The sequence below is a fragment of the Kwoniella bestiolae genome, chromosome 7 (assembly GCF_000512585.2).
Source record: "Kwoniella bestiolae CBS 10118 chromosome 7, complete sequence".
NCBI lineage: Eukaryota > Fungi > Basidiomycota > Tremellomycetes > Tremellales > Cryptococcaceae > Kwoniella > Kwoniella bestiolae.
In genome coordinates, this window is record NC_089247.1 from 204,521 (window position 1) to 230,359 (window position 25,839).

The 25,839-nt window shown below is 47.9% G+C and overlaps 9 protein-coding genes across 9 annotated transcripts; 6 read left to right on the forward strand and 3 right to left on the reverse strand.

Moving 5' to 3' along the window:
- Nucleotides 1-830: 830 nt before the first annotated feature.
- I302_108005 (uncharacterized protein) lies at nt 831-2,208 on the forward strand (the record flags this gene model as incomplete). The annotated part of the gene is made up of 3 exons (XM_019194223.1): nt 831-1,125; nt 1,183-1,314; nt 1,499-2,208. 3 exons carry the CDS (start codon nt 831-833, stop codon nt 2,206-2,208), a joined length of 1,137 nt encoding a protein of 378 aa, XP_019044346.1.
- Nucleotides 2,209-3,035: 827 nt separating this feature from the next.
- On the forward strand, nt 3,036-4,210 carry I302_108006 (uncharacterized protein; the record flags this gene model as incomplete). The annotated part of the gene is made up of 2 exons (XM_019194222.1): nt 3,036-3,357; nt 3,489-4,210. 2 exons carry the CDS (start codon nt 3,036-3,038, stop codon nt 4,208-4,210), a joined length of 1,044 nt encoding a protein of 347 aa, XP_019044345.1.
- A 952-nt stretch (nt 4,211-5,162) lies between these two features.
- I302_108007 (uncharacterized protein) lies at nt 5,163-5,764 on the forward strand (the record flags this gene model as incomplete). The annotated part of the gene is made up of 2 exons (XM_019194221.1): nt 5,163-5,433; nt 5,538-5,764. 2 exons carry the CDS (start codon nt 5,163-5,165, stop codon nt 5,762-5,764), a joined length of 498 nt encoding a protein of 165 aa, XP_019044344.1.
- A 2,917-nt stretch (nt 5,765-8,681) lies between these two features.
- On the forward strand, nt 8,682-10,781 carry I302_108008 (uncharacterized protein; the record flags this gene model as incomplete). Its single annotated transcript, XM_019194220.1, has 6 exons — nt 8,682-8,820; nt 8,893-8,904; nt 8,995-9,024; nt 9,122-9,148; nt 9,245-9,316; nt 9,403-10,781. The coding sequence occupies 6 exons, from the start codon at nt 8,682-8,684 to the stop codon at nt 10,779-10,781; spliced, it is 1,659 nt and encodes a 552-aa protein (XP_019044343.1).
- Nucleotides 10,782-11,004: 223 nt separating this feature from the next.
- On the reverse strand, nt 11,005-12,459 carry I302_108009 (pre-mRNA-splicing factor CWC2; the record flags this gene model as incomplete). Its single annotated transcript, XM_019194219.1, has 7 exons — nt 11,005-11,449; nt 11,527-11,647; nt 11,707-11,904; nt 11,960-12,000; nt 12,059-12,175; nt 12,234-12,285; nt 12,351-12,459. The coding sequence occupies 7 exons, from the start codon at nt 12,457-12,459 to the stop codon at nt 11,005-11,007; spliced, it is 1,083 nt and encodes a 360-aa protein (XP_019044342.1).
- Nucleotides 12,460-12,773: 314 nt separating this feature from the next.
- Nucleotides 12,774-18,041, forward strand: I302_108010 (uncharacterized protein; the record flags this gene model as incomplete). The annotated part of the gene is made up of 21 exons (XM_065870585.1): nt 12,774-12,997; nt 13,091-13,437; nt 13,518-13,726; nt 13,788-13,883; nt 13,943-13,975; nt 14,034-14,179; nt 14,243-14,375; nt 14,441-14,545; nt 14,598-14,704; nt 14,767-15,368; nt 15,423-15,518; nt 15,569-15,636; nt 15,718-16,080; nt 16,145-16,330; nt 16,383-16,512; nt 16,569-16,699; nt 16,783-17,010; nt 17,113-17,580; nt 17,694-17,862; nt 17,949-17,968; nt 18,033-18,041. 21 exons carry the CDS (start codon nt 12,774-12,776, stop codon nt 18,039-18,041), a joined length of 3,870 nt encoding a protein of 1,289 aa, XP_065726657.1.
- A 425-nt stretch (nt 18,042-18,466) lies between these two features.
- I302_108011 (uncharacterized protein) lies at nt 18,467-20,069 on the reverse strand (the record flags this gene model as incomplete). Its single annotated transcript, XM_019194217.1, has 4 exons — nt 18,467-19,242; nt 19,392-19,592; nt 19,695-19,860; nt 19,947-20,069. The coding sequence occupies 4 exons, from the start codon at nt 20,067-20,069 to the stop codon at nt 18,467-18,469; spliced, it is 1,266 nt and encodes a 421-aa protein (XP_019044340.1).
- Nucleotides 20,070-20,502: 433 nt separating this feature from the next.
- Nucleotides 20,503-21,956, forward strand: I302_108012 (uncharacterized protein; the record flags this gene model as incomplete). The annotated part of the gene is made up of 6 exons (XM_019194216.1): nt 20,503-20,700; nt 20,789-20,932; nt 21,049-21,165; nt 21,225-21,335; nt 21,422-21,542; nt 21,631-21,956. The coding sequence occupies 6 exons, from the start codon at nt 20,503-20,505 to the stop codon at nt 21,954-21,956; spliced, it is 1,017 nt and encodes a 338-aa protein (XP_019044339.1).
- A 446-nt stretch (nt 21,957-22,402) lies between these two features.
- I302_108013 (uncharacterized protein) lies at nt 22,403-25,767 on the reverse strand (the record flags this gene model as incomplete). Its single annotated transcript, XM_019194215.1, has 6 exons — nt 22,403-22,701; nt 22,758-22,841; nt 22,898-23,070; nt 23,129-25,203; nt 25,357-25,517; nt 25,716-25,767. 6 exons carry the CDS (start codon nt 25,765-25,767, stop codon nt 22,403-22,405), a joined length of 2,844 nt encoding a protein of 947 aa, XP_019044338.1.
- Nucleotides 25,768-25,839: the final 72 nt, after the last annotated feature.

Consider the following 25,839-nt stretch of genomic DNA (forward strand, 5'->3'; position numbering starts at 1 on the left):
CAGTAAGATGAAGAATGAATCGCTATGAATGAAAATATCTTTGTCACTTATCGAAATATGGTACTGATCCTAAATCAATGATACTGCTCTTGGGCTTTTGAGAGGATCAGACCAGACGACGATGTTGGTAACTCTGCAGGTTCATGGGCTTCCTCGGTCTCTGGTAGGGTCTTAGTACAAGGACTCCGAGTGGTCGCCTGATCAGATTTTGAGCTCCACTTACAAATCCAGAACTGAAACGCGTATCAAGTAGGCTCTCCCCTTCAGGTAAGACGATCTGTGTCGTCATGTGCGAGCTCCGATCTAACTGGCCGGGTCCCACGACTACCCACAACCGTCATAGTCCAAAAGGAGACATGCGCGGTCAGAACCTCAGAATACATGTATGATCATCAGCTCCAATCAGAGGCAATGCGACAAAGGGAGTTGATGCTTCCTGCTTGGACTGCTCTGTGCGCTTTCCTCTCAAAGACACCGCATTTAGTCACTCTCAAAAGAGGGATGGGTCGAGAATTTCAAATTTCCACCTGACGATCCTTTGAGAGCGACCTTCTTCAGGGGAAGCTCTGAGTTCTTACTCACTTCCCCCAATGGAGGGCTGAAACGTCATCAGGTCTGAGGAAGCTATCTTGATGGTGGGAATGACACTGCAACAAGGTTGGTGGAAGAGAAAAAAAAACTATATATAGTGGGTTTAATCAGGATCAACACAGTCGAGCCTTAACTTTGTTTACAGTGTCGTCCTGAGCTCAGACCCACACCTGACAAATCTGCAGACTTTAACTCAGAGCATCGATCCTAGAAGACGATATACAGCAACGAGATCGAGTATGCCTCCCAAATCTTCACGTCGACAGAAGGACAAACAATCTTCGGGGACCAATACGGCTAGCCCATTCGGTCTGAGTGACCGCGGAAGACCACAGACGCAATCCCTACAACCAGGTCAAGGTGGCAACATGTACGGTGTTCCTTCCCGAGCTGCCAAAATTGTGGCTGAAAGGCAACGACCACCTCCGCCCGGACGATTGGCACGATCTGGCAAAGGCTGGGACGAGTATTCACCACTGAGTACCCCTGAACCAGCGCTCACTGATACAAGTGCTCGAGGAGAGTCTGTAGAGGGTGAGTCGTCTTTGTTCAGCGGCGATCTGGCAACTCAGCTGACATATCTCGTGTCAGATGATACTGATGGAACCGAAACCGTCACACGTCAGTCTACGCCTTCAGACGAAGGATCCGTTGTGTCGGATACGGACTATATGCGGAGTGGCCTCAAAGGAAAACGCTCTCTCCCAGCCTTGTACTCCAAAGGTGAGTCTTCATGTGACGAGCATCTCATCCGGTATCGTACACTACGTCAATTGCTGGATGGTCATTGATGGCGGCTGACCATCAAAATGGCTGGTATACAAAAGACCTCGGTAAGCGATCTGCTCATTCGCCCTCCCAGTGCTCTCTGGGGGAAAATCAATTCACTGGTGAATGATTTGATCAGGGGAGCTCAGCCGTACCTATGGAAGATTTTACGGGATAGACGAGAGACCCTCTTGGCAAGAAGGGCTGGATCAAAAGAGTATCGATGATATCACCCGCTTTAATCAAGTCAGCAACATGTGGGTTGCCAAATTACGCGAATACGTAGAGAAAACCAATGCTACCGACCTCGTTCTAAAACTGATTGAGTTGGTCCCGCGATGCGAAGAGAGACACTGCTTTTTATGGCGCGTGGGAGCCGATTCGCGTTCCATAGAGAAACCCTCGGCGGAAACTGTGCTTCAGCATCTGGAATGCTGTGGAACCAGAGGTGTTATCTGGAATGCTGCGTCTAGAGGCGCACCGTTCTGTGTCACGACCCGTGACGACCCGAAAACTCTGTTTGGCTGGAATGTGAGGCAACGTCCAGAAGGCCCCGTGACCTGTGGTCATCTCATTAGAGCTCAAGACTGGGGTGTAATCGAAGATGAGAGACACCTTTACTCTGAGCCTACGGAAGACTCCAGTGTGCGGCGATGCACCCTCCAAATCCCTGTTTGGGAAGTAGAGATGCCCGATAAAAGTTGGGAGCCATTGAGTGCTTACTCGACGCGATTCACTGACGCTGATGGAAATACCAGTGTCAAGTATTATTGTTCTTATGTCGCTCTTTTGGAGGATTGGGTATACAACAAAGAGTCAACGCCAAGATCCTCACGAAAGTTGACCTAGTTTTCGAGCCTACTTCCCGACCCAGTAATCCCTGATCGTTCTTGCCATTTTCTTGCGTTCGTACTCCTGTCGAAGCACACGATGTTGATAGATCAGTCATGCATGTTTCTGTCAATATATATCTATCTAATTGTAAGACAATCTTCGCGATGAACAAGAGGGATTCAAGCGGACCTCACCTTGATGCCAGACTGCCCCGTTTTGCTGATCTTATGAGTCCTGACGGAAAGGTCAATAGTAATCTAAGCTTGTACCCAATTCATAGAGTACAGTATGACTCCTCGAGGTGAGGTAACGACCATAGGATGAGACCAGGAGTGGCGAGGAAGCAGGAGTCGTATCAAGGTGATCACTCTTACTCCTCTTTCCTGTTCCTTTGGAATCCACCGCCTTCGATCTTGTTGGGACAGCCTTCGCCAACATGATTCTCGGTGTTTCGTCTTGCCTCGCGCGACGTGATTGGAAGGGTCCGCTTGCTTACTTCTGTCGACAAGAAGACTCAATATCTCCTGCAGTGACGTCACATACCTTGGAACGAAGCCAAATTTCGCTACGACGCATCGCTCTTGAAAACAACGGGCTTTTCCTTTCGAAACGAACTCCTGTCCGAAATATTTCTCCGAGGGGAGGCCCAGATCTTTGCAGCAGGGAATTCCCCCCTAGTCGAAGTCGAGGATCAACGGTAGGACAACTTCCTCTCAATCTCGAAGAAGGTCCTAGTGAACTTGAACTCTCCAGATTGAAAGATAAGGTGGAACATCACACCTGACGGTGCATTCCGTTCGGACAGATAAAATCTTTTCCAGTAGTCTAAACATCCAACCAAGATGCCGAATTGCACATCCGATCAACCCGATACCTCGCAGAACAATGAAGCTCGAAGAGGTCTGAGGTCAGAGGACGCAATGCCCAAAACCGTTCCGAGCTATTGGAGCGGGGAGCTACCTCAGCAGCCTAACCGTTCTGACGGCAAACTTACTTGCTCCCAACTGAATATGGCTGATCAGAATCTTTTTCCTGTCCCCGTTACTCCACGGCTTGGCAGAGCCGCCAGGCGGGATCAACGACTCGCCTTTGAACGAAGGAAGGCAATGAGGAGTATGGCCGGTTCTGTCACCGAGGACGTGGAACCGGACGCTGACAACCGGGGTGAGTTCACCCGTCTCCGGCGACCTGCAATCTCTTCTATGAGGCTTCAAAGCCCCCTCAACACCTGATTTACGTCATGCCAATGAAGGTGTCGTGATCGATAGACTGATGATGTTTGTCACGCACACAAGCGACCTCAGCGGATTCGTGTCACGAAGTGCCACAAGCTAGCACAGCCGGGACTACTCGGGAGACATCTCTGGACATCGTGCCGTCTCCTATTGGCGCACAACACCCGCGACATTGGGACAAAGTTTACACCAAGCTGTTCGAAAAGAGAAAAGAAGCTCAAATGAAAGCCACTCTCAGAGGTTATGACAAATGGACATGCTGGAGTTGCAAGAACCCGGTAGGGGGATATCCCTTCGGAGCCTCTCTAGAATCTCAACACCGGTGGATGAGATCGCGGGCCCACGATCAGGTCATGTATGACTTTGGCGATTTCGCCACCCTCGTCTGTAATGCACCAAAATGCAGAGATGCCCGATTGGAATTCATGGAGAGTCACGAGTGTCGACTAGTAACCTGTGAGAATCCGAAAGGCTGCCGTTCCGATTTCCCAGTCTATTTTCCCGATATCTCAAATTCGGCGTTCCAGGTAGGGGTCAAAGGCGATCCCCAATCTACCGCCTTTCTTTGCTCAGAGCCATGTGCAGCCGAAACTCTTTTAGAACGGACGAGCTCGGGTCGCGACGACAATCATTCGAAGACTGTAAGAAGGTTGGGGCGGAGCTACCACTCTCAAGAAGTGACTGGCACAATCGAAGTATCGAATGCCCCTGGGCCATCACGTTCCGGATCTAGGAGGGCATCAGGCAACGCTGGCAGCAGCTGGACTCCGATAAACCGATAGTATTCACGTCAGGTCTCTCCTCCCCTTTACAATGTAATTTACATGTTTAGGTCATCAGCTTCGCCAACCCATGCTTTCGCTTCTGTTACGATGGCTTCTATTTTGTCGCTTTAAGCAATTCATCCCGGCTTCCCTCCCTATGCAACCGAGCTTACGAGATGAGTCTTTCCTCTTGAGAAAGCGATGGACCGTGTTATATATGCAGAGTGATTTACACTGTCATCTTTACCGATTGATGGCATACGTCCTATACTCAAAGGCGAATATATCAGGTGGTCCAAAATTGTATTCTTAGTTGAGCTTGTGGGCCATTCCAACGTTTGCCTTGTGAATCGCCTGCCCATCCAGCTTTGCTTGGGGTCCAACAAGCCTTCGTTGTTCCTCACCAGACTCTTCGCTCAGCAGTATGCAAGATAGCCGGGTCACCTAGAAAATTGTTGTAAGGAAAGGCATATGAAAGGGAAATCAATCTCCGAACAAAGCCCGGAGCTCTGTAGGAAGAGTTGACTTTTTGATCAGAAGCCTAGTGACCAAGTATGAAACTCGAAGCATTTTAACCCCTGCTGGGGAAGCGCCAATGAAGGGAGGCTCTCTCCCTGCTAGAGATCCTCTGTCTACGGGATGATAAAGCGAAGGCTCGTTCATCTAAAAGGTCGAGACTCGTTAGGGCCTTCCATTTCCCATGCCTTGGAGAAAGATAGACCTCTCATCCAGAGCGACCTTTCATCCATTTTCTCAAGAATAGCTGCATACTTGCCAAGTGGGTTTACCCCTGACGGAGTGGCAATTTCGCTGGCTGCTGGTATATACAGCCTGCGCCTGCTTACTCAGCTCAGTAGAACTCCGCTTCAACTTGTGCTGCTATAGTCGTCCTATCGAGTACCGTTTACTAGTCCAATCTGATTTCTCCATCAACACGTTCTTCAAAGTAGTAAAGCTCGATCAACAGAACATGCCCACCACACGTGCTCGAAGTCGGGCAGAACATGGGTCAGACCATAACAGCACAGTGGAGTTCAGCAGGGCAGGAAGGCCATTACGGCAACGAGGCGAGGCGAGTAGTCTATATGGGGCCGCACCTTTGCTGTCGACGCTGAGTACTGCTTTACCCCCCGAGTTGGCAAATCAGCAACCGTCTGCCGAGGGAAAGGGATGGGTGGCATTCTCTTCCCCGTCTGGTTCTTCGTCCGAGACCGAGACAAGCGAAGCTGTCCGCGAAACGGGTGAGCTTTTTGCCAGTCTGTGGGCTCGCCTGGCGTCAGCTAAAGGACTTATCGGAACTTGTACAAATCGTGCTCACGGACTGAGTTCTTTTGAATGCTCGAAGAAGTTTCGAAATCCGGTTCCGATTCGATATCTGAGGATCATGCAGCTGCAGCATCTCCGAATTGTCCTGAGTCGTTCTCGGACGTTGATTCGACTGGGAATGATTCAGAAATCTCGTTTGTCGAGCCTTTAGAAGATCATCCGTTAACAGAGGATGAGAGTGAGTCCACCTCTTCACTCGTTATTGCAGAAGATGTGTCATCCTCTATTTCGGATCCGGTACCCTGAGGAAATACGCACGATCTTGATGATAGAGTCGATGGACTTCCGATGCCAATCCCTTACTCAAAGTGTGAAGCCCCAACGCAAAAACAGAATAGCTGATCTTGGTATCTTTCAGAACGGAAAATTGCCAGATACACAAGTCTGTACGAGATCCCGGGCATGGAGTCTTGGACTCAAGGGCGACCAGATAGGCAGATCCGTAAAATATTGCGGTCTTTCGAGTCGAGCATCAGATGGGATAATAACCTACCAGATACCGTGGCAGAGATGAAGCCTACAACAAATCTTGAGCTGGACGAACAGCTCTTGCCCTGTTCTGGCAATTGGCCGGCAGTGAAGCGTCATGAGGGTTACTCTCCTCTGGCGCAGTCCCGCGAAAGTTGCCCAGTAGACTCATTGATTTTTGGACAAGTGAAGACGGCCGAAGTGTTGTTTGGAATGCGGTTACCCGTGGATTGAAGTGGTCCAAAAACGCTGAACCACCTATACCGGACTGTCTTCCCAAGATTCGATTCGAAGGTTTCACTGATTGCCTGCATATCATTCGTGGCAAAGATTGGATCTTGGACGAGAGGGAGGAACACGAAAACACATATGAAATTTCAGGGTCGGAAGACCGTTGCTGTTCTGCGCTCGTCGCTACTTACAGCGAAGAACAGGAAGACGGATCTCCAAGGATATTCAGCGTGTTCTCATCGGAACACTCTGACCCAGATGGGAATACATCCGTGAAGCATCGCTGTTCATTGGTCGCTTGGATAGACGAGATTGATCATTATGCGAAGACAGAGTTGTCCGACTCTACAACCTGAGAGGATAAGGTCGTTGGTTTCGCTTGTTGATTTTCCAAATATTTCGCTACTTACCTATCAATTCCGATACAATATGTGCATGCAGATTCGCAATGACATGGACAATTTGATGCGCCGCACACATAGTCATGGCTCACGGGTGCCTGTTTGGGAGGTTCGACAACCCGACGGGTTGTGGGGCCTTCAAGGATGTGTCAAGTGGCAGATGACACGACCGGGACTATCACGTATGCCTGCTGTCCTCGCCATGCGAGCACGATTGTTCATGACCATCGGGTCAGAAGCTTGAATGAGGCTCGAAGCGATGCCAACAGGGCGGAAAATCAATTGAAGCTACAAGACTCGGAATAGTCCTGAGTCAAGTCAAGTAGGGGGAGACGATAATTTTCTCGCTTCAAACCAGCTTATGGCTCACCCCGTTTCTCAATGGGACCCGAATTGGTCTGAAGTGTACTACAAGCTGAAGACAGAGGGAGGAGAAACCCACATAGACTTGACGTTTGAAGGGTTCAATGATTGGTCTTGCTGGAGCTGCAAAAAGCCTGTGGGGGGTTATCATGCCGAATATTCGCGAGAGGCAACATTCCGATGGATGGAGACGCGTGAACACGAGAAAGTCATGTACGATTTTTGCGACTTTGGCACATTCATCTGCGATGATTTAAGCTGTTGGGACGCTCGTCCCAATTTCATCGATGGCCGAGAGTCTCAAGAAAATACTTGCGCAAATCCGGAAGACTGCTCTAGCAGTTTTCAAATTATCGTGACGATGATGAAAATTCCGCATTTGAAGTTGCAATTGACGGGAATCCCAAAAGAATTTACTTTCACTGTTCACAACCTTGCGCAGCTGCCACCTCCTTGACACTAGAAGATGCTAAACACAATGAGGAGGTTTAGGCAACTAGTGAGAAGAGACCATGGGATGGCGCTCTTTCGCACCGATAGTATAATGCATGACGTTGTGATAGTCCACTTGTGGATGGAGGAACCTTGCGAGACATGTCTTATCAACTCCTAAACGAGCGTTGGGAGCATAACATGCGGTCGCTCTCATTGGCTTGAATTTTTGGGGCAGGAAGTGCCGCAGGAGGTAGCCTCAAATTCGAATTCCACACAAGTTCGCGGGAAGCTACCAGAAGAGCTATCAGACCAACGATAGGCCACATCCATTCCAGCATGCTTGGCGTCCGGGTTTCCATATTACATACTCGGGAGAGGGTTAGGCCCATCCTTTCCACCTCCGGCGCGCTCAAAACAGCCCGGGCAGCGGTCCCAACTATCCGAGCAGGAGGTCACGGGCAGTGAATCGTCGATTGTCCCAACAATTCCTCAGAAACTTATTCCTCAAGACTTCGAATGCGAGTCATGTCGCATCTGTCCCAAGCATACGCCCTAAGGATGTCGCTCCAGTACCCAATTTTGGACCGTCTTAACAATTGATCAAGCTGGTTTCAGGAGCACTTCATGACGGATTCGGGAAGAATATACTATCTTCGTCTTTTGTCCTCTCCTGGTAGGACACGCTCATGTTTTCTGGCCTGGCCGCTACCAGAACGGGGTCTACATCACAATGATCCTTTACGATGGCCTGGTCAATCCTGTATCAGTGACATACATAACTATCACTGAAGATATGTATGCACGCGAAGTCGTAACTCATAGCTTTTGGTGTCTCTGAGTGACGCCCCACCTATTGGCTGACTTCGGCTCACAAGAAGGCCGCGACCTTCGAAAAGTGAGAAGAACCCATATGACGTTGTAAAAGAATTGCTTCATGACTGTTGAGGTATTCGCAATCAGGGAGCCTGAGTGCATTGCTGTGTACCTACAAAGGTTCTTCATGCATTCTTTAGTCCAGACTCGCCTGACTGTGTCAAACACGCTTGATGACGGTTCAGCTCCAAAAGCTGTGCATTGGTGTACATCGCTCCGTTCGTGCTAAAGAAGGCTTCTTCCATGAACGAGAAGACGGTGAATGTGAATGCTCGCTTGGAGCTCGATCGAAAGGTATAAAAACCAGACTGAACCCAAGGGTTGGAGTTTAACTTTGTAACTTTGAGACCGTAGTCCTCCTACTAGGATAGAGCCCCACCCCTACTTCCACCATGTCTTCGCAGACTCCACGTCGCAATTCATCCCGCTCTGAGGGTAAGCGTGCTGTTTCAGACGAAGCCGGACGTGTCATTCAAGCACCAACTCAAGAGTCAACGTATCAGGGTTTCTCAGGGGGCGAAGGAATTAACAGTGAGTAATATATCTTTGCTATGTCTAGTTCCGACACTATAGCTCACTCGTGTTAAATTGCTCCGACTTCAGGAGACGACGATGGTGAGTTTCCGCTGTATCATAAGGATGATACCATTCATGGTGAAAGTATGTATCTTTCTTGCGCTAATGTACTTGATTGACACGCCGTAGAAATAGAATGTGAAGAGGAAGGACACACTCGTAAGTCTTGAAAGCTCATGACTCATGTACATTTCATGGTTTTTCTTTAGTTTGTGACACCGACTGGACTGACACATGTTTTATTGCTGAATGCTAGCGATGACCACAGCTACCGTCGAGGAAGGTACGTGTATATATGCTAGGGCCAATCGATACTCTGAAATCCTCACCTGTCTTGATCGTCTTCATCATTCCTTGGGTTGCTGAGTTGGTTTTGTAGCTTCGGTAAAGCCCAAAGGTGGAAAGCGAAGTGGTCCGACGCGAGCGGACTGTATATATCCGCTGCACAATGGTGAGCTTTTTCAACTTTGTCATGTCGTCGCAGATAAAACCCGTGCTGTCTTCTCACGATGCAATACTGATCCTGCTTCTATGTAGGGCAAGTAAATCTGCCACATCTACATTGGGCAGAAGAGGTGGCTGTATTCGCCAATCGAGATCGACAGGACAATTTACTATCCGAATGTGCTCGGAGAAGTATGCTAAGGGATGCTGTCACTTTCGAAATGACAAAGGTGAGAGACCTGACTGTTGCGGACTATAGGGCTCTTGCCAGAACATGCAGCGTAGGTGAAGGTTGCAAATACTCGTCCGAGGAGATCAAGCATTGGAAAAAAGACCGCCTTCAAGACTTTGTTTTCGGTCGAACGAGCGAGCATGAAAAGGATCGCGAGAGTTTGATCATCACTGGGATCACCAAAGGCGTCTCAAGATGTCGCAAGCACTCTGATGGAAAGGAGTACCCTTACCCGCGAGCCGATGTTGAGGGATTCATCAAGTCCTCTGGATGGAACAGCAAAACAGAGAATGAGGACAGCCCGGAGATGCCAATCTGGAAAGTATACAAGGAGGACGGTACTTTTACAATCTCAAGGATGTGGCAGATTGCCGATGAGGATCTCAAAAAGATCACCGCCTATTGCTCATATCGAGACATAGCCTTGTCCCTCCAACGGCTTCGGATTCGACAACTGCCAAAAGGCTCACCGCTGCCGCCGCTGGACCTCACCAGACGTGTTCCTATCCCAAGGACAGGGTGGACTCCTCTGGAAACTACAGGAGGTGCGGTTACTGTCAGTGATCAACAGGTCCTGTCACTATCACGCGGATCACCGGCTTCGTTACTGCGTCCACGACGACCTGTAAGATTCGTACAAGCCCCAGCTCCGCCGAGAACGACGGAACTCCCACGTACCGGAAACCCTCACCCCCCCACGGACTGGCGTTACTCTCATACCGAGTTATTTCGCGATCTCAAATATGATGAATTGACCACAATGACGAGAGTATCCGACCAGTGGTCGTGTTGGTCTTGTGAGAAACCTGTTGGTGGGATTGAGCGTGATAATTCCACAGACAATTTATTCCAATGGATGTTGACGAATGAATATGCCAAAGCCATGGATGATTATGTCAAGTATGGCACTTTCCTTTGTGAAGACCAAGTGTGTAGGGATAAGAGAACGGCATTCATGGAGAAAGAAGATTTTCACACCGTTACATGCGATAACCTCAGAGGTTGCTCAACCGAATTCCGTATTGTCAATAACGACAAGGGCACAGCCTACTTCAAGCTTATCGATGGGCTTGACGGCAACAAGACTTACCGGCTTTGCTCACAGCCTTGTAAGACGTGGACATACCTCGACCTAGCGAAGAAATCGTGTCATTTCCCCAATCAAGATTCAGGAGATGTGATGTCCCAAGGAAGCGGGGATGAATGGCCAGTGGTGGAATCGTCACGGTCGATCGGTTGAGAAGGCCGTTCGGCTGATAATGATTCTAGGGAGGATGGTGATAGACCAAGTAGTATTGCTCGCATGGGTGAGAAGACCTGCTGAGAAGTGGCCGAGAATTCTGCTCCAGCATACAAGGCTCTTCAGCCCCAATCAGATGGAAAAGGTAGATTTGCAGGCGAAATAAGTAGAACACGATGATGAACACATGAACAGGAGTAATGTTTAAAAGATGCATTCCAATCTAATCACTTTCATCCCCGCTTCCATAACCACCCAACAATGATGCCATGCCAGCAGGCTTCGCAGGCACTTTCCTCTCTTTCACTCTACCCTGATCTTCCCTTGCTTGCTTCTTCGCCATCTCAGCATAAAATTTCAAATTATCCAAAGCGTCCGCATCGAAGAACCCTCCGCTACCACCACCATTCTCATTCCTCACTTTCTTTATTGGTCTTCCCCCATCTTCCTCTTCTTGTGGTCGTTCTGATATTTTTTCCTGTTCTTCTTCTTTCGACTGTTCGATATGGTAGAAATCCTGCTCATCACCTTCCTCCAACGCTCGGACCGTCTGAGCAGCTTCTACGAGATCCTCATCCAACATCCCTGCGATGGCTTTCTGACCCATCTCTTCTATTCGGCGAGCTTCGGCTTTCTTCTCTCCTGGATTGGGATCTTCTGTTGCCCATCTAATATACACACATGGATTAGCTAGTCGTCATTTTATATATGCGGTTGATTAATTAGTTTATTGTTATTGACTTACCGAACATTCAATATCTCATCACCATCCATACTTTGATTCGCCATAGCTTCTTTTGCGAACTGAGCGTTGAGTTCCGAATCGTACATGACGAACGCTACACCTCGATTATGCAGTATATTCCCTGCGTTGATCGATACGTCAAACTCAATTCGGTAACCGGAAGATCAGGGTAGATCTCACATCTCAATATCTTTCCCCATTCCCCGAAATGCCTCAACAACGTCTCCTCAGCCTGCTTTTTATCTGGACTTTCGTGTATCTTCCCAACGTATAATGTCCTATTTACCCGGTTGAATGATCCTACACCACCCATATCATCTCGATAATCACCGTGTTTCTCTCGTCCGAAACAGTCCCGAGAGTTGTCCGGGAGTACATCTAAAGGTGTTTGAGCTCAGCGCTAGTCGTCCTGTTTGGACGAACCGAAACTTACGATTTGGTAGAGGTAGTCGATGTAGGTAGTTACATTCGTGCCTATAGTACCGTTCGATTAGCTTAATCGTTTGAATATATTGAGGGAAAGTGTATTTACCCATAAGGACAACATCCCCTCGCAAAGAATAAACAACAGTACTTGTTACCCGTAGCATCCGCTCTTGTATATCCAGCATCTCTAGTTATTATACATCGTGTTTGCGACAACGTTTTGCTGCGATGTAACGGTATTAGCTTGATCTCCAAAGCGCCTCAAGGGGGATGAAGCTCACTTTGCCAATGCATCTTCTTTGTCCCCTCCAGCCCACTTGTTATACCATACGTCTATGAGCAAACCGTCAGCAAGATGTCATGATCAACATGGAAGGTGGATGTTGAACAGAACATACTGTACTCCTTCCCCGGCTGGATAGCTTCGGTCTTGTCCACTTCCCCTATTGCGACCTGCTTTCGAGCAGGTCTCAACTTTCTCTTCGGCGCTACTGTTGCGCTTGACATGATGGGACTGGTGTCTATGGTCGAAGAGATAATGTGATATAGAGGTGGAAGTGAGATTTGGATTACAATCTCAACCCAACTGTTCACTTGTGGGCAGTTCACTCGAATTGTTGTTGCGCTTCCATTGGATTTGAACGCTTACGTAAACTGTCAAGATATGCTCGATCTGATCTCTCGTCTATGACGATTGAATCAGCACCATTCTCGATGGATTTTTCTACTCTATATTCAAGAAATCTAATCGTTATTGACCTGTTCACGATTCAGTTTGTCCAATACCCATCTTGTCAGTCCCTTGTACAAGTCAGACCGACATGCCGGGAGACGAAGAGAGCTCGCTCGCCGACGCTGCGTTTCTCGAGCTGCTCAACACAGCTGCCAACCCCTCATCGGACAGTGCACTTTCAAGCGATGAACTCGCGTCAGCCTTAGACATCGAAGGTCCTCTGAGCAAAGAACGAGCTTTGGAGCTGTTAGAGAAGGAGGTACTGGCGCCTGTGGAGAACCTCCAGGGGGATGATCTTTGGAGATGGCAGGTGTGAGTACATCTCAAATACTCCTCGATTTGCGATCAGAACTCGTGAAATAGAGATTTGCAAATATCGTTGTCTTACTGATTTATTCGTCACAGCCAACCTCCAGTAGACTTACCCATCCCTCCCCTGACCTTAAAACCCCTCCATCAGACACATATAGTCACACCTTCCTACAAGGGTATAGACGGTACTTTCACACATTGGAGAGAAGGTCTGGCACCCAAACCACCTGCTCATCCGACATTATCATCGTCCACTACCAGAGCACCTGGATCATTACAGAACTTCGTAAGGGGGAAAGGGAGTTATGCACCATTCTTACCTGGGGGGCTGGAAGCTGCTGCTAAACCTGAGGAAGAGGAAGATGAGCAGGAAGAGGAGGAGGCCGAGGGTTGGAAGACTAGAGCTCCGGGTCTGAGAAGGGGCGTCCAGCTTGATGGTGGTGAGTGGGCAGTCTGGGGAATATAAAACAATCGAACGATATCCAGTGGATGGAAGGAGACTGATAGGTTGATCTTCTAGCCGATGAATTCCTGGCGGAGATGCTAGGCCAGCAGTCGATAGCGGCCAAAGCTAAACGAAGAAGGAGAGAAGGGGAGTTCGAACCTCAATTAACGATATCCAGGCTTGGTGATGAAGATGTGGAAGGTGAAGGAGAAATGGAAGACATTAGTACGAATGGTCACGCAGGACCTAGCAGCAAGAATGTGGATGATCTCCTACCTATAGGAGTGAGCAAGATGCTTCTCGATGATCATTTTGACATGGAAGGCTGATTTGTCTCTTTATCAGCGACTTCCTGCTCCACCGCCACCTAGAAGACAGTTCAAAGCTGCTGTGCACAAAGAATGGGCACATGTCGTCGATGTCAATCAGCGGCTTGTCAACGTGAGCTGCCCTAGTCTATCTGATTGAGTTTGGGATCGACTGATCATATGTATTGCTAGTTCAATGAACTTGTTCCTGAGATGGCAAGAGAGGTGAGTTGAGGTTGGCGTGAGATATGTGAGGGCAATCGACTGATCAAACTACCTTTAGTACCCCTTTGAGCTTGATAACTTCCAGAAGGAAGCTGTCTATAGATTGGAGATGGGAGATAGTGTCTTTGTCGCTGCACACACTTCAGCTGGTAAGACGGTCGTAGCGGAATATGCTATCGCATTGGCAGCCAAACATATGACCAAGTACGTCCGGTGTCACTGCTCATCTGTGACTTATGGCGATTCTTGTTAATTCCCGCCATACAGAGCAATCTACACGTCGCCTATCAAAGCTTTGTCGAATCAGAAATTCCGAGATTTCAAGACAACCTTTGATCCTTCCACTGTTGGTATTCTGACCGGTGATGTGCAAATCAACGCGGAGGGTAGTTGTTTGATCGTAGGTCCACATACCTGCTCATTCTGTCTCAAAGCAAGTGTACTGATGAGGCATTATGAGTATAGATGACCACCGAAATTCTGCGAAGTATGCTTTACAAGGGTGCAGACTTGATTAGAGATGTGGAGTTTGTCATTTTCGATGAGGTGCATTATGTCAATGATGCTGAGGTGAGTTCGCAGTACACGAAGTTATGGTATTTGAGCTGATCGATTGTGATAGCGGGGTGTGGTTTGGGAGGAAGTCATCATTATGCTTCCGGAACATGTGAATATAATATTGCTTTCTGCTACTGTACCAAATACCAAGGAATTTGCAGACTGGGTCGGGTGAGTTTTTTGGGAAATTTCTAATGTAAATTAAATCAAGCTAATGAGAGATGACCACCCAGACGAACGAAGAAGAAAGACATCTACGTCATTTCCACACCTATGCGACCAGTACCTCTCGAACATTTCCTATGGGCTGGAAAAGATATACATAAGATTGTCGATTCGAAATCGCATTTCCTCGGTGACGGATACAAGACCGCTCAAGAGGCTACTCGTCGTAAACAAGATAAAGAGCGAGAAGCAAATGGTCTACCGCCTGTTCAGCGTACCGGTGGTAGAGGAGGGGCACCAGGAGGCGGTCGAGCTAAAGATCTGCCTACCGGTAAGAACGCGCCGTTCACTAAACCAGGTGCGGGACGTAATCACACGAACCGGGCTGGTGGCAACGGGGCACCTGCACCCGCTGTACCCGCACGAGGAGGGAGGGGAGGAGGAAGAGGTGGTTTTGGTGGAAGAGCAAGTCATCAGCTCGATCAGAACGTTTGGACCCACCTTATCAACTATCTCCAGAAGAACTCACTGTTACCGGTCGTCAACTTTGTGTTCAGTAAGAAGAGGTGCGAAGAGTATGCTCAAAATCTCGGAACCAAGGATTTGAATAATGCGAAGGAGAAGAGTGAAGTGCATCTGACGTGGGAGAGGGCGTTAACCAGGCTGAAAGGTTAGTTGATCTCACGTAGTATCACTCGGCGAATGGCTAATGTTTCACTGATAGGCTCTGACAAAACGTTGCCTCAGATATTGAGGATGAGAGATCTCTTGAGTAGAGGTATCGGTGTGCATCATGGTGGATTGTTACCCCTTGTGAAAGGTAAGCTGGTTTCTTCAACGGCGAGAAGCAAAAGCTCATTGTCATTGCAGAGGTCGTCGAATTGCTTTTCTCGCGAGGACTGGTCAAGGTGCTCTTCGCGACTGAGACATTTGCTATGGTGCGTTTGGTCGTCCTCATTACTATGTTGCTCATCGGGAAACTGGCTGATCGACGGTCGGTGTCGCTGCTTGGTATATAGGGGGTAAACATGCCTGCGAAATGTGTAGTCTTTTCGGGTATCCGCAAACACGATGGAACATCTTTCCGAAACCTCTTACCGGGAGAATATACCCAAATGGCAGGTCGAGCCGGACGAAGAGGTCTCGACACCACTGGAACGGTTATTATCCTAAGTGGCGAGGAGCTACCAACAGTCACGGAACTGAACGAAATGATGCTTGGTACACCGAACAGGTTATCATCACAATTCAGATTGACGTACAATATGATCTTGAATTTGTTAAGGGTAGAAGCGTTGAAAGTGGAGGAAATGATCAAGAGGAGTTTCTCAGAGAATGCCACGCAGAAGATGGCGCCGGAACAGCAGAGGCAGATTGCTCATGTGAATTTGACACTTTTTGTTTCACAACCGAGGTAAAATGGCTCATGTTGAATCCAATACCCAGGCCGAAAAACAATTATCGAGATTACCCAATGTCGAATGTGATATCTGTAAGACCGACATCGACGCCTTCTACGAACTGTCCTCTGAGGTGGTCAGGTTAAACCAATCGATATTCAAGCAAGCGTCTTATGCTCAAAATGCAACCAAGATCTTCGTCCCTGGACGAGTGGTAATTCTGCGTAATGGAGTAAGCTAGCGTTTTGACATTGGAAAATCGTACAGCTTATGATTGTTTTCAGCACCTTCCTGGAAATCTCGCTATCTTACTTCGAAGTGCCACCAGCCTTATCACCGATGGTGTCAAGTCTGATGCAAAGGCTTGGAGGATGTTGGTTCTGGTGGCTCCTGGGCAGAGGTCAAGGAAGGAGGGTAAGTGTTACTAGTGTATCCTTGACAAACGCTGACTGGTATCAAACATGCCGCAGATGTCAAAGAATCCGAAGTACCGCCTCGATGGCCACCTGTCTTACCTGGGGGATCATTCCCTAATCCTCAGTGGGAAATTGCCACGTACGACACTACGAGTCTATCGTTCGTAGTCAACCGAATTCTCAAGGTGAGCGACCCTCTAACTGGCTGGTCTCCCACATTTTTGGGCACTACGGAGCTGATTACACTCTCTGCTTTCGCGTGCTCCAGGTCGACCACTCTGGTATAGTCGATAAGAGCAGTAAAGAACCTCGAGACAAGGCGTTGCACGACTTGACGATCTTACATGAGGAGCTCTCTTCTCTACCTGAATTGCCGGAAGTCGATTGGTCAAGGATAAGAGCGGTAGAATTTGTAGATGCTGTTAGACAAAGAGCGATCATTCACGATAGGTTGAATAAGCTGGGGTGCCAGTTATGTGGTGACTTCCAGGAACATGTGAGTGAATTGCATTGCGGCCCAGTGCTCGCTCTATCATGTCGTATGAGATATCGGATGCACCAGGGAAATCGTCTTGCTGATCCTTTCGCCCTTGTTTAGTACTCCATCCTCCACGAACGCAAAGTCGTCGAATCAGGCCTCGTATCCCTCAAATTATCCTTATCCGACCAAAACCTAGAATTATTACCCGATTACAACTCCCGAGTTGAGGTACTCAAGAACCTGAAATTCATTGATGATAATTCCACGGTCCTCCTGAAAGGAAGGGTAGCGTGCGAGATCAACTCTGCGCCCGAGCTCATCCTCACTGAGTTGATCTTGGAGAATATATTAAGCGAGTACGAACCTGAAGAGGTCGTTGCTCTACTTTCCATCTTTGTTTTCGTTGAGAAATCAGATTCTCAGCCTGTGATTCCACCGAAGATCCAACAGGGTTTGGAGGTTATATATAAGATTGCGGATGAGGTTGAGAGGGTGCAGGATAGGTGTTCAGTGCAGTATGATCAGTTTGATGAGAAATTCAAGAGTGGGTTGGTAGAGGTGGTTTATGAGTGGGCCAAAGGGATGGTAAGTGTTTATCTCTGCTCGACAAATGCGCCCTTCTTTTGGGGACAATGTGATGGATCATCTGCTTGGAACGTTGATCGGATCAAAATGCTGATCTACTACGACGCTCTTAGCCTTTCAACCAGATTACCGAACTTACCGATATACCCGAGGGAACGATCGTGCGAGTCATCACCCGATTGGATGAGACCTGCCGAGAAGTACGGGACGCAGCGAGGGTGATTGGTGATGCGGAACTGTTCCAGAAGATGGAAGCTGCCCAGGCATTGATCAAGAGGGATAGTGAGTAGTGTTGTCATGTTTTTTTTTTCATCGTTGGAATCAGGACTGTCAATGGGTGGATGCTGATAGATCGTTTCTGTTTTTAGTCGTATTCGCTGCTAGTTTGGTGAGTCTTCAGCTGAGTAATCTCCTCGTGTAATAGACGCTAATGGTGTTTTCTTTACGTATAGTATCTATAAGACGAAGGTGTCATCTTCACTGGATATCTCGCACCAAGACAACTTGAAAGGGGGAATCAGATCATAGCTGAAATTGTACGATATACAATCACTTTATTTCATCTTGCATATAAAGAATTTGGCATCTTTGCATATTACATATAGTATATTTGATCAAAATGCATAACATGTCCATAAGTTTCTGAGCGCTTCACTCCTTCAAAGAACCTTGGTCATATAACTTGTTTACGTACTGCACGTAATTTATTGCTTGTATACTTCTTCCATCAGATCCCCTCCAACTCCTCCTTACTATATGAGAGTAAAATACCACAAAATCTTACGGTAACCTATGAAGTGATATCATAGCTGTTTACATATGATCTTGGAACTCCCTATCTCTTCTTCTTATGCCCACAGCAATCTCACGACCACCAAGCTCAAGTCTACCCCGCCCTCTGCTCATCACTAGGACAAGCCCAACTCCAGTTCCGCACTCCCTCATCCTCAAAAACCCCCACCAACTCTCTCTCAAACTCCCTCTTCTTCTTATCCTGTTCCTCAAACTCTTTTTCCTGAGCATCTTTCTCTTCAAAGACGAAAAATGGATTAACCTCCTTCCATTTTTTGAGGGTAGAATGTAATTGTTCCAACTCCGTACATCCAATTACGATTGGAATTTTCTTTCCGTCCTTCTGGGTGATGGGGCGATATCCATATCGTAGCGATACATCTACGATGTTTTCCCCATGGGCTTGACATTTCTCCGAGACTTTCCGTGTGGTCTCGTATAATTTCTCGTAAGATCTTGCAGGATGCCATTTCGGCCCTCCGGAAGGAGTGAGGAGACCCATTGAAAGCGGCGCAGCAGATACGACCTGTCCTACGTGAGCTTTCTCCGTAAACGCCTCGAGATATCCCTGGGACAAGGAGGAGTTCTGGATAGTCTGATGACTATACGTCTGGAGCACGTCCAACCCTTTTCCGGAGGTTTGGTAGGTTAACAACGCGATTCGTAAGAGGATGGGGAGAGGGTATCCTGCGATCCCCACGTGCAGGATTTTACCTTCTTTCTGAAGGGTTCGGAGGGTCTCAATGGCTGTGAGGAGGATTTGTTCTTCCGCGGAGGGGGTGGAGGGGGAGTCGAGGATTGCCGAGAGGGAGTGGAGAGGGTTGCCTGAGAATGAGGGGGCGGGGAGGATGTATTCGAGGTCGTGTAGGTCTGTTGTATGGATATGGGTGATGGTAAGTACCAATCTCATGGATGGCATATCGCGCAGCATGAACAGAAGGGAGTGTGGAGTTACGGTCGTCATGGTATATACCATGGGTAGTCAAAATGATGGAGTGAGGTGGGAAAAAGCAACTCACAAACAACATCCAAATAATCGGTATTCATCCTCTTCAAACTCCTTTCCACCGATTTGCGAACAGTCTCAGGATCGAAATGGTGATCTCTCGAGTTGGGGCCGTATTTGCCTACTTTCGTAATTAGATGATAGGATCCTCGGGGGTAGTTGAGGGCTTTGAATATCTGTCCGAGGACTATCTCGGAGGGGTGATACCATGGTGCTGTGGCGGATCTCAGGAGTCAGCTTGGAAGCTCGGAAAATACGCCAGGGATGTGGATATACCATCTTCTCTGTGTATAATATGGCTAAGAATACCACTCACACGTATCGAACCCGTTGATTCCACATCTCATAGCCAGCCGTACTATCCTCAAGGGGAGACTCGACTTTACATTATCATCATCTGCGTAGATACCATACCCGAAGGTTGAGCAGCCCAATATCAAAGGAGGGTATACCATTCGTTTTTCATTGGGCGATTTCAATGCCTAGATATAAGGTATTCTCAGTCCACTTACTCATGTAGTATAAGGCGACTTTGGTGAGAAGGGTCACGTTGCTGGACTCGACTTACTTTTGGTAGTAGCTCCTCATTGCCCGATGGCTTATCGATATCTTCATCTGGGATTGAATCGATATCGAAAGGTGGGATCTCAGGTTCAGGCTGGTCTGGATGGTAGGGTGAGAGGTATGACATGATGTTGATTTGTCTGCGAAGTGGGAATCAGAATATCTTGTGATATCCGCTGCACTGTCGAGAGTAATATATGATATTGGTATGATGTAGGTATATATATGGTACTGAGGGGGAAAAAGAAGGCGTGAAGACCATCTTGAGTATGTTATGCTTCCCGCAAACAAAGCAGTACAAGTCGGACCGTAATATTACCGAGATGCAAAACCGAATGAGACACGTGGCAACAGCATGGTGAGCACTTGGACCACGGAATCAAATTATCCATCATTAACATCAGTCACGTCAAAAGGTAAACAAACAACGAGACTCAAAAGATGTCCATCATATGTATGCTCATTGTTACTGTATACCTCTCTGCTTCAAGTCAAGCTCATCCAGATTCGTCCTCCATAGCTACCTACATAAGACCAAACAATCATATACTCAGCGCAAGATGCCCCCAACCCGGACGAATACCAACAAAACACCTCGTAAACTCACCCCTTCTTCAATCGCTTCATCAAGTAAACATACACTCGACGCGATTCATGTTGCGGATATACCGGAAAGTATCACCCCGCAATACGTTTACAGAGCTGTAACAGAGAGGAAAGGGCTGAACGAAGAAGAGAGGGTGAGGTTGATACATGAGGTGGGTCGCTTGTATGCTATGAACTTCATCGTGATGATATAGATCACCAGGGATGATACTGATGTAAATCAATTTGTGTTGTGGGCAGTTGGTTGGCTTCCAACCTCGATCATTATGCCATGATATCTCTGAAGAAGCTCGAAAACAGGTTTATGTGATTACAGATGCGATTGAAGATTGGGCGAGGAGGACGTCGGGGGATAATCCAAAATATGAGACTGAGTTGACCACGGTGAGTGCGACGAACAACCGAAACGTCGAGATGGGAAAGAGGATTGTCCGAGACCAAACCACAAATCGCTAGCTCGTCAATGATCGACGCTGATTGGTCGAACTGATGACCTACAGGGGCTGGTCGCGCTCGAGACATTACTTGAATCCCACGTCGATAAAGCTTTCGATAAATTCACTGCGTGGGTTCTAAGAAACGCTTTTGAGTTTTCGCCTGAGCTGGAAGTTGTCCTGGTGAGTTGATCTTTCCACTTGCAGCGCAGGAAGGAGGGTACTGATTCCATATGGTACAGCCATGGCAGAAGGGTCTAGATTTCCAGCGAGGCGAATACGTAGCACTCCTCCCCCAAGCCCAAGATACCTTGGACGAAAGTCTAAATGAGATGAGGTTGAAGGTTGAGCAGGTGAGTTCGAGTCTGACATGAGGGCCATTCCCATTTACATAGAATGTGCGGTTGAGGTTGATCTGATCATACTGTACTGTTATCAGGCCCGATTACTAGCCCACAAGCTAGATCTGGCAGAGAAGAAGCTCGACCAACGGTTGAATATCGCAAGACAACGTAAAGCCGAAGTAGGATTTATCAAAGAAATCATAGACTCAGCGGGATGTGAGTGGACTTTACCTCAAATCATCCATCATTCCACTCGGTCCTGAGCACGAATACACATTTACTAATTCCCTTCCCTTTCATTTAGTAAACCCCCTTAACAAACCCGCCCAACAGCTCCTTCCCACCCTCCTATCACTACACGAATCCCTCAAACCACTCGAACCCATCCCCCTCTCCACTCCCACTTCCACCGCAGGCAAACAGAGTATCAACACACATACCAAAGCCTGGGAATTGGGTAGGTCAGCCTACCTTAATTGGGCACTTACCAAATCACTTCCGTCCGATATTTCCGGTGGGGAAGGACGAGTAGGAGGAGGGGATAAGCTCGGTGAGATTGAGGGTGATATACGGAGGATTATTGGGGGTGAGAGTAAAGGGGATAGTGAGAGGGTGATGGGTAATTTGTAGTTGATATATACCTTGGTATCAATCTAATCTAAACAAGTTTAGAGTTAATTCGATTGTCATTGGGATGTTGTATGTGTTATATGATCGTTGGGTTAAGTCCGATGCAGATGTAGATATAAAACATATACATGGACATATCGAATTATCGAAACAAACAAATAACCCAGATATCTCTTCTTATCTTCTTCATGGTATTTACGGTTCTCAACTGGGACATACAAATAAACAACTAATAACGATCACAACGAATTGGGGCGGGATGTACAACGTAATTTACAGCGAATATATACAAAACGGATGGGTGATCAGGGTGAATATCAACATGAATAAAGTATATATAACGAAGCTATGAAGGGACAGAAAGGAATAGACTGTAAAAAACGCGATGACGGGACCATACAGAATGAATTGACAGACAGAAACCAGATGGTGAAGAAGTACTACCCTCAGGGTGGAGCATACTTCAAAAGCCCAACGAAGGCACCAGCAGCTCCTACAGCCATATAGCCAAGAGCTGTACCGATCTTCCTGAGTCTCTTCGTAGGTCGTGTGGTCGAAGGGTGCGGTGCATTCGACAGATCCTCTTGAGAAGTGACACCGTGGTCCACAATAGTGAATTCCTCGGGAAGGGATCGTTTCTTCGAAGTTTCGGGGGTCACAGGACCTTCAGATGAGACATCACTCATTGAAGGTGTTGAAGCCCTTTTGGTTGTCTCGGAACTTGCGAGAGATACAACGACAGGTACTGATGAATCTGGTAAGCTATCATCACGGGTAGTGGCTGATCTGAAATTTACTCACGGAGATCAGGGTCCATCTCTCCCTCTGGCTCTGGGTTGTCGATATAGGCGCTCTCAGGATCACCGTTCACTGTGACGTGGGTATCTGCCAAGAAAGATCAGCATGTGCGAGTTGGACACCATGAAGTGTATGATACTCACCTTGAGCCTCGTTATCTTCAACTATGTTCGCTGCGGATGACATATCCCCACTATCATCATCATCTTGATCTCGATCTGGTACCTTCTCAGCTGCTTGTCGATTACGTTGAGACATCATCTCCTGCTTGACCTCTTTGGTGATACCCTCAGTGACGGAAGGATCGCTCTCAACGCTGTAAGGAACAAGTCAGCTTCGAACTAGTCATGGATCAAGCGGAGCAGATCACTTACGATGAAATAGCTGGAGCTGCTTGGGCGGGCTCGAAGTAAGCTTCGATTGAAGTTTGATTATTGAGCTTATCTTGAGATGAGTCTACCTGGGTGTCCGCGGCAGTTTCGCCCTTGAGTTGAGGTGCATTGATGGACTTGAATCGTGACGATTCAATTTCATCGTCAAGGTAACCGTCCGTCTCCTCAGCAAAAGCGTGAGACAGAATCTCAGATCGTGTCCAAGCGAAGCCGTCATCTTCAGCACTTCCTTCTCCTTCTTCCTCCTCTTCCCGTTCGTCTTCCTCGTCCTCTTCTTCTTCATCTTCGCCTTCGTCCTCTCCATCTTCCTCTTCCTCCTCATCATCATCCTTCTCATCTTCGAAATCTTCCTCCTCATCGTATGAATGCCCACCATCGGAATCGTAAACAGAACTTCGACCATCTTCGCTGTATTCCATTATCTCGGATCTCTCTTCATCTTCTGATTCACTATATTTTTCTGAAGAACAATGTTCCTCGTCCATCTCAACACCTTCATCCTCTCCCTCACCTTCCGAGAATTGTTCCTCCTCCTCCAGCATGGATTGATCCTCCTCAAAGTCCTCTTCATCTTGCTCTTCCGACTCTGCATCGTCGTGTTCGTGGACATCGCTAAGTTGATCTTGCTCATCATCGTCATGGTGAGGTTCGTTTGATTGGTCTCCTTCCTCAGCGTGAATCAGGGGACTTGGTCGGTTGTTCACTTGCGCAGGTACAGCAGCCAGGGTTGAGGGGACATCCGAAGACGGTTTAGGGATATTCACATCTAGACTCATCTCGGGGATTTCTTCCCCATCGTCTGAGCTGTATGAGTACCAAGCCCCGTAATGAGGGGAGGAAGGTGGAGAATGCCTTGATACCTCATCTTCTTGTTCGTCGAAACCGTCGGTAGCGTCGTCTCGTCGAAGAGGCAAGGAGATGATAGGAATAGTGATTGGCGAATTGAAGTGATAATCGGGATTGATAGAACCCATATCATCCTGGATTCGTGGAGTCGACGATCTTGCTGGAGTGGCGAGAGCTCTAGGTTGATTATCTGCTTCTCGGACACCCATGACTTCGGGTTCACCATTATCACTCTCGAGATCGACTTCGCTTTCGTGTTCATCTTCGAAGACTCCTGATGGTGAGCCGGGATCGGAATACAACTCGGATGAACCTGGTACCTTGCCCGAAAGGGATCTGAAGCTCGGTCTACCTTGTGGTAAAACTTCATCATCCTCATAGTCGGTCATGGAGTCGTCGACGTCTCGATCGAATTCCTCGGATGACCCCCGTGGCAGAGAGAGGTCTTCTTCTTCTTCGCTGAGATAAAGTACCGAAGGGGGAATTCTGTACGTATTAGATCGGTTGACCATCTCAGGAGCAGTATTCTCCTGATCAGAATCGTTGGTGTCGGACCTGACGGAGATGGGCGACTCGGCTCGGTTTGACATGATTTCGATAGCTGAGTCTTGTGAAAGTCCCATTCCGGCTTGGTTGGAGAATCGAGAGGAATGGATATGCTCGTGAGTGAATTCGACCGAATCGTCGGCATTCATATCGATGATTTCTTGATGTATGGCTCGGATGAAAGGTGGAGTGTGGATACGACCGGAACCATCATATGCAATGGGAGCATCATTGTCCATCGACATTGCCATTATCATGGCCTTTCGTCTTCGTTCGGCAGGGGGAGGTAAAATACTTTCAATGACTTTTCGCAACTTTGCTTCATCCTTGATTCCAGCGAATTTGCCGATGGCGAAATCGGATCTGATCTTCCCAATTTGTTTCCTCTTATTCTCCGCCCCTGATCCTTTACCTAATTCGTGGTGTCGGAACCCGACGGTAAGTTTGAGAGGATCGTACCACTCTCCATTCGAGTAGACCCGTCTACCCAAGAGGATGATATCGCCATTAACAACCTGGACGGGAGAGTTCGGCGAGACTGTGATCTCGGTCGGGGTCGAGATGGAGGTACCATGCATGGAAACGAGATCTGTGATGTAGACATGGCCATTGGGGGTGATGGTGAGTTGAGCGTGGGCTCGGGAGATGATGGGGGAGTCGAATTGCTGTGTAGATGGGATTCAATGTCAGAGTATGGACGACGAATAGCACGGTAGGATCTTTGTGACGAAGGATGGTAGAGTGTAGAAAGTTTGACCCAAGCATGGTGAGATATTCATGATGGAAATAGAGTAGGAACGGAAGCAAATCACACTCACGCCATCCTTTACCGTAGCTGTACTGCTCTTCCTTCCTAGTATAACGCCGCCATTGACCAGCGCTTTGGGTTCCTTCTTCCCTTCGTTCGATGCGAGTAATTGGGTGAGTGTGAAGTAGGTGGTCTTGGATGTTCGAGACTCGGTGAGGGAGATGAACCAATCTGCAGGTTTACAAATTGATCGAAATTAGCTTTCTTATCTAGTGTAAGGTGGGTAACGTAATAAGATAAAGGGAGGAAGATAGTCAGATGATGGTGTATTCCCATTCATTTGCACAGTCAAGGCAGTTGAGATGAAATGCTAGGACAGAAGCGAGACGTGTGCTCTCTGTCTTAGAACATGGATGAATGAGCACTCACCAGAAGGCGATTCGACCGTCCCTGGTCTATCTTCCTCCCTCATTTGCGCCATGGTGATGGGTGAGGTGGGTGGCAAGATAAGCCGGTGTCGCCTATAACCACAAGGCTTGATGTAGTGACTGTC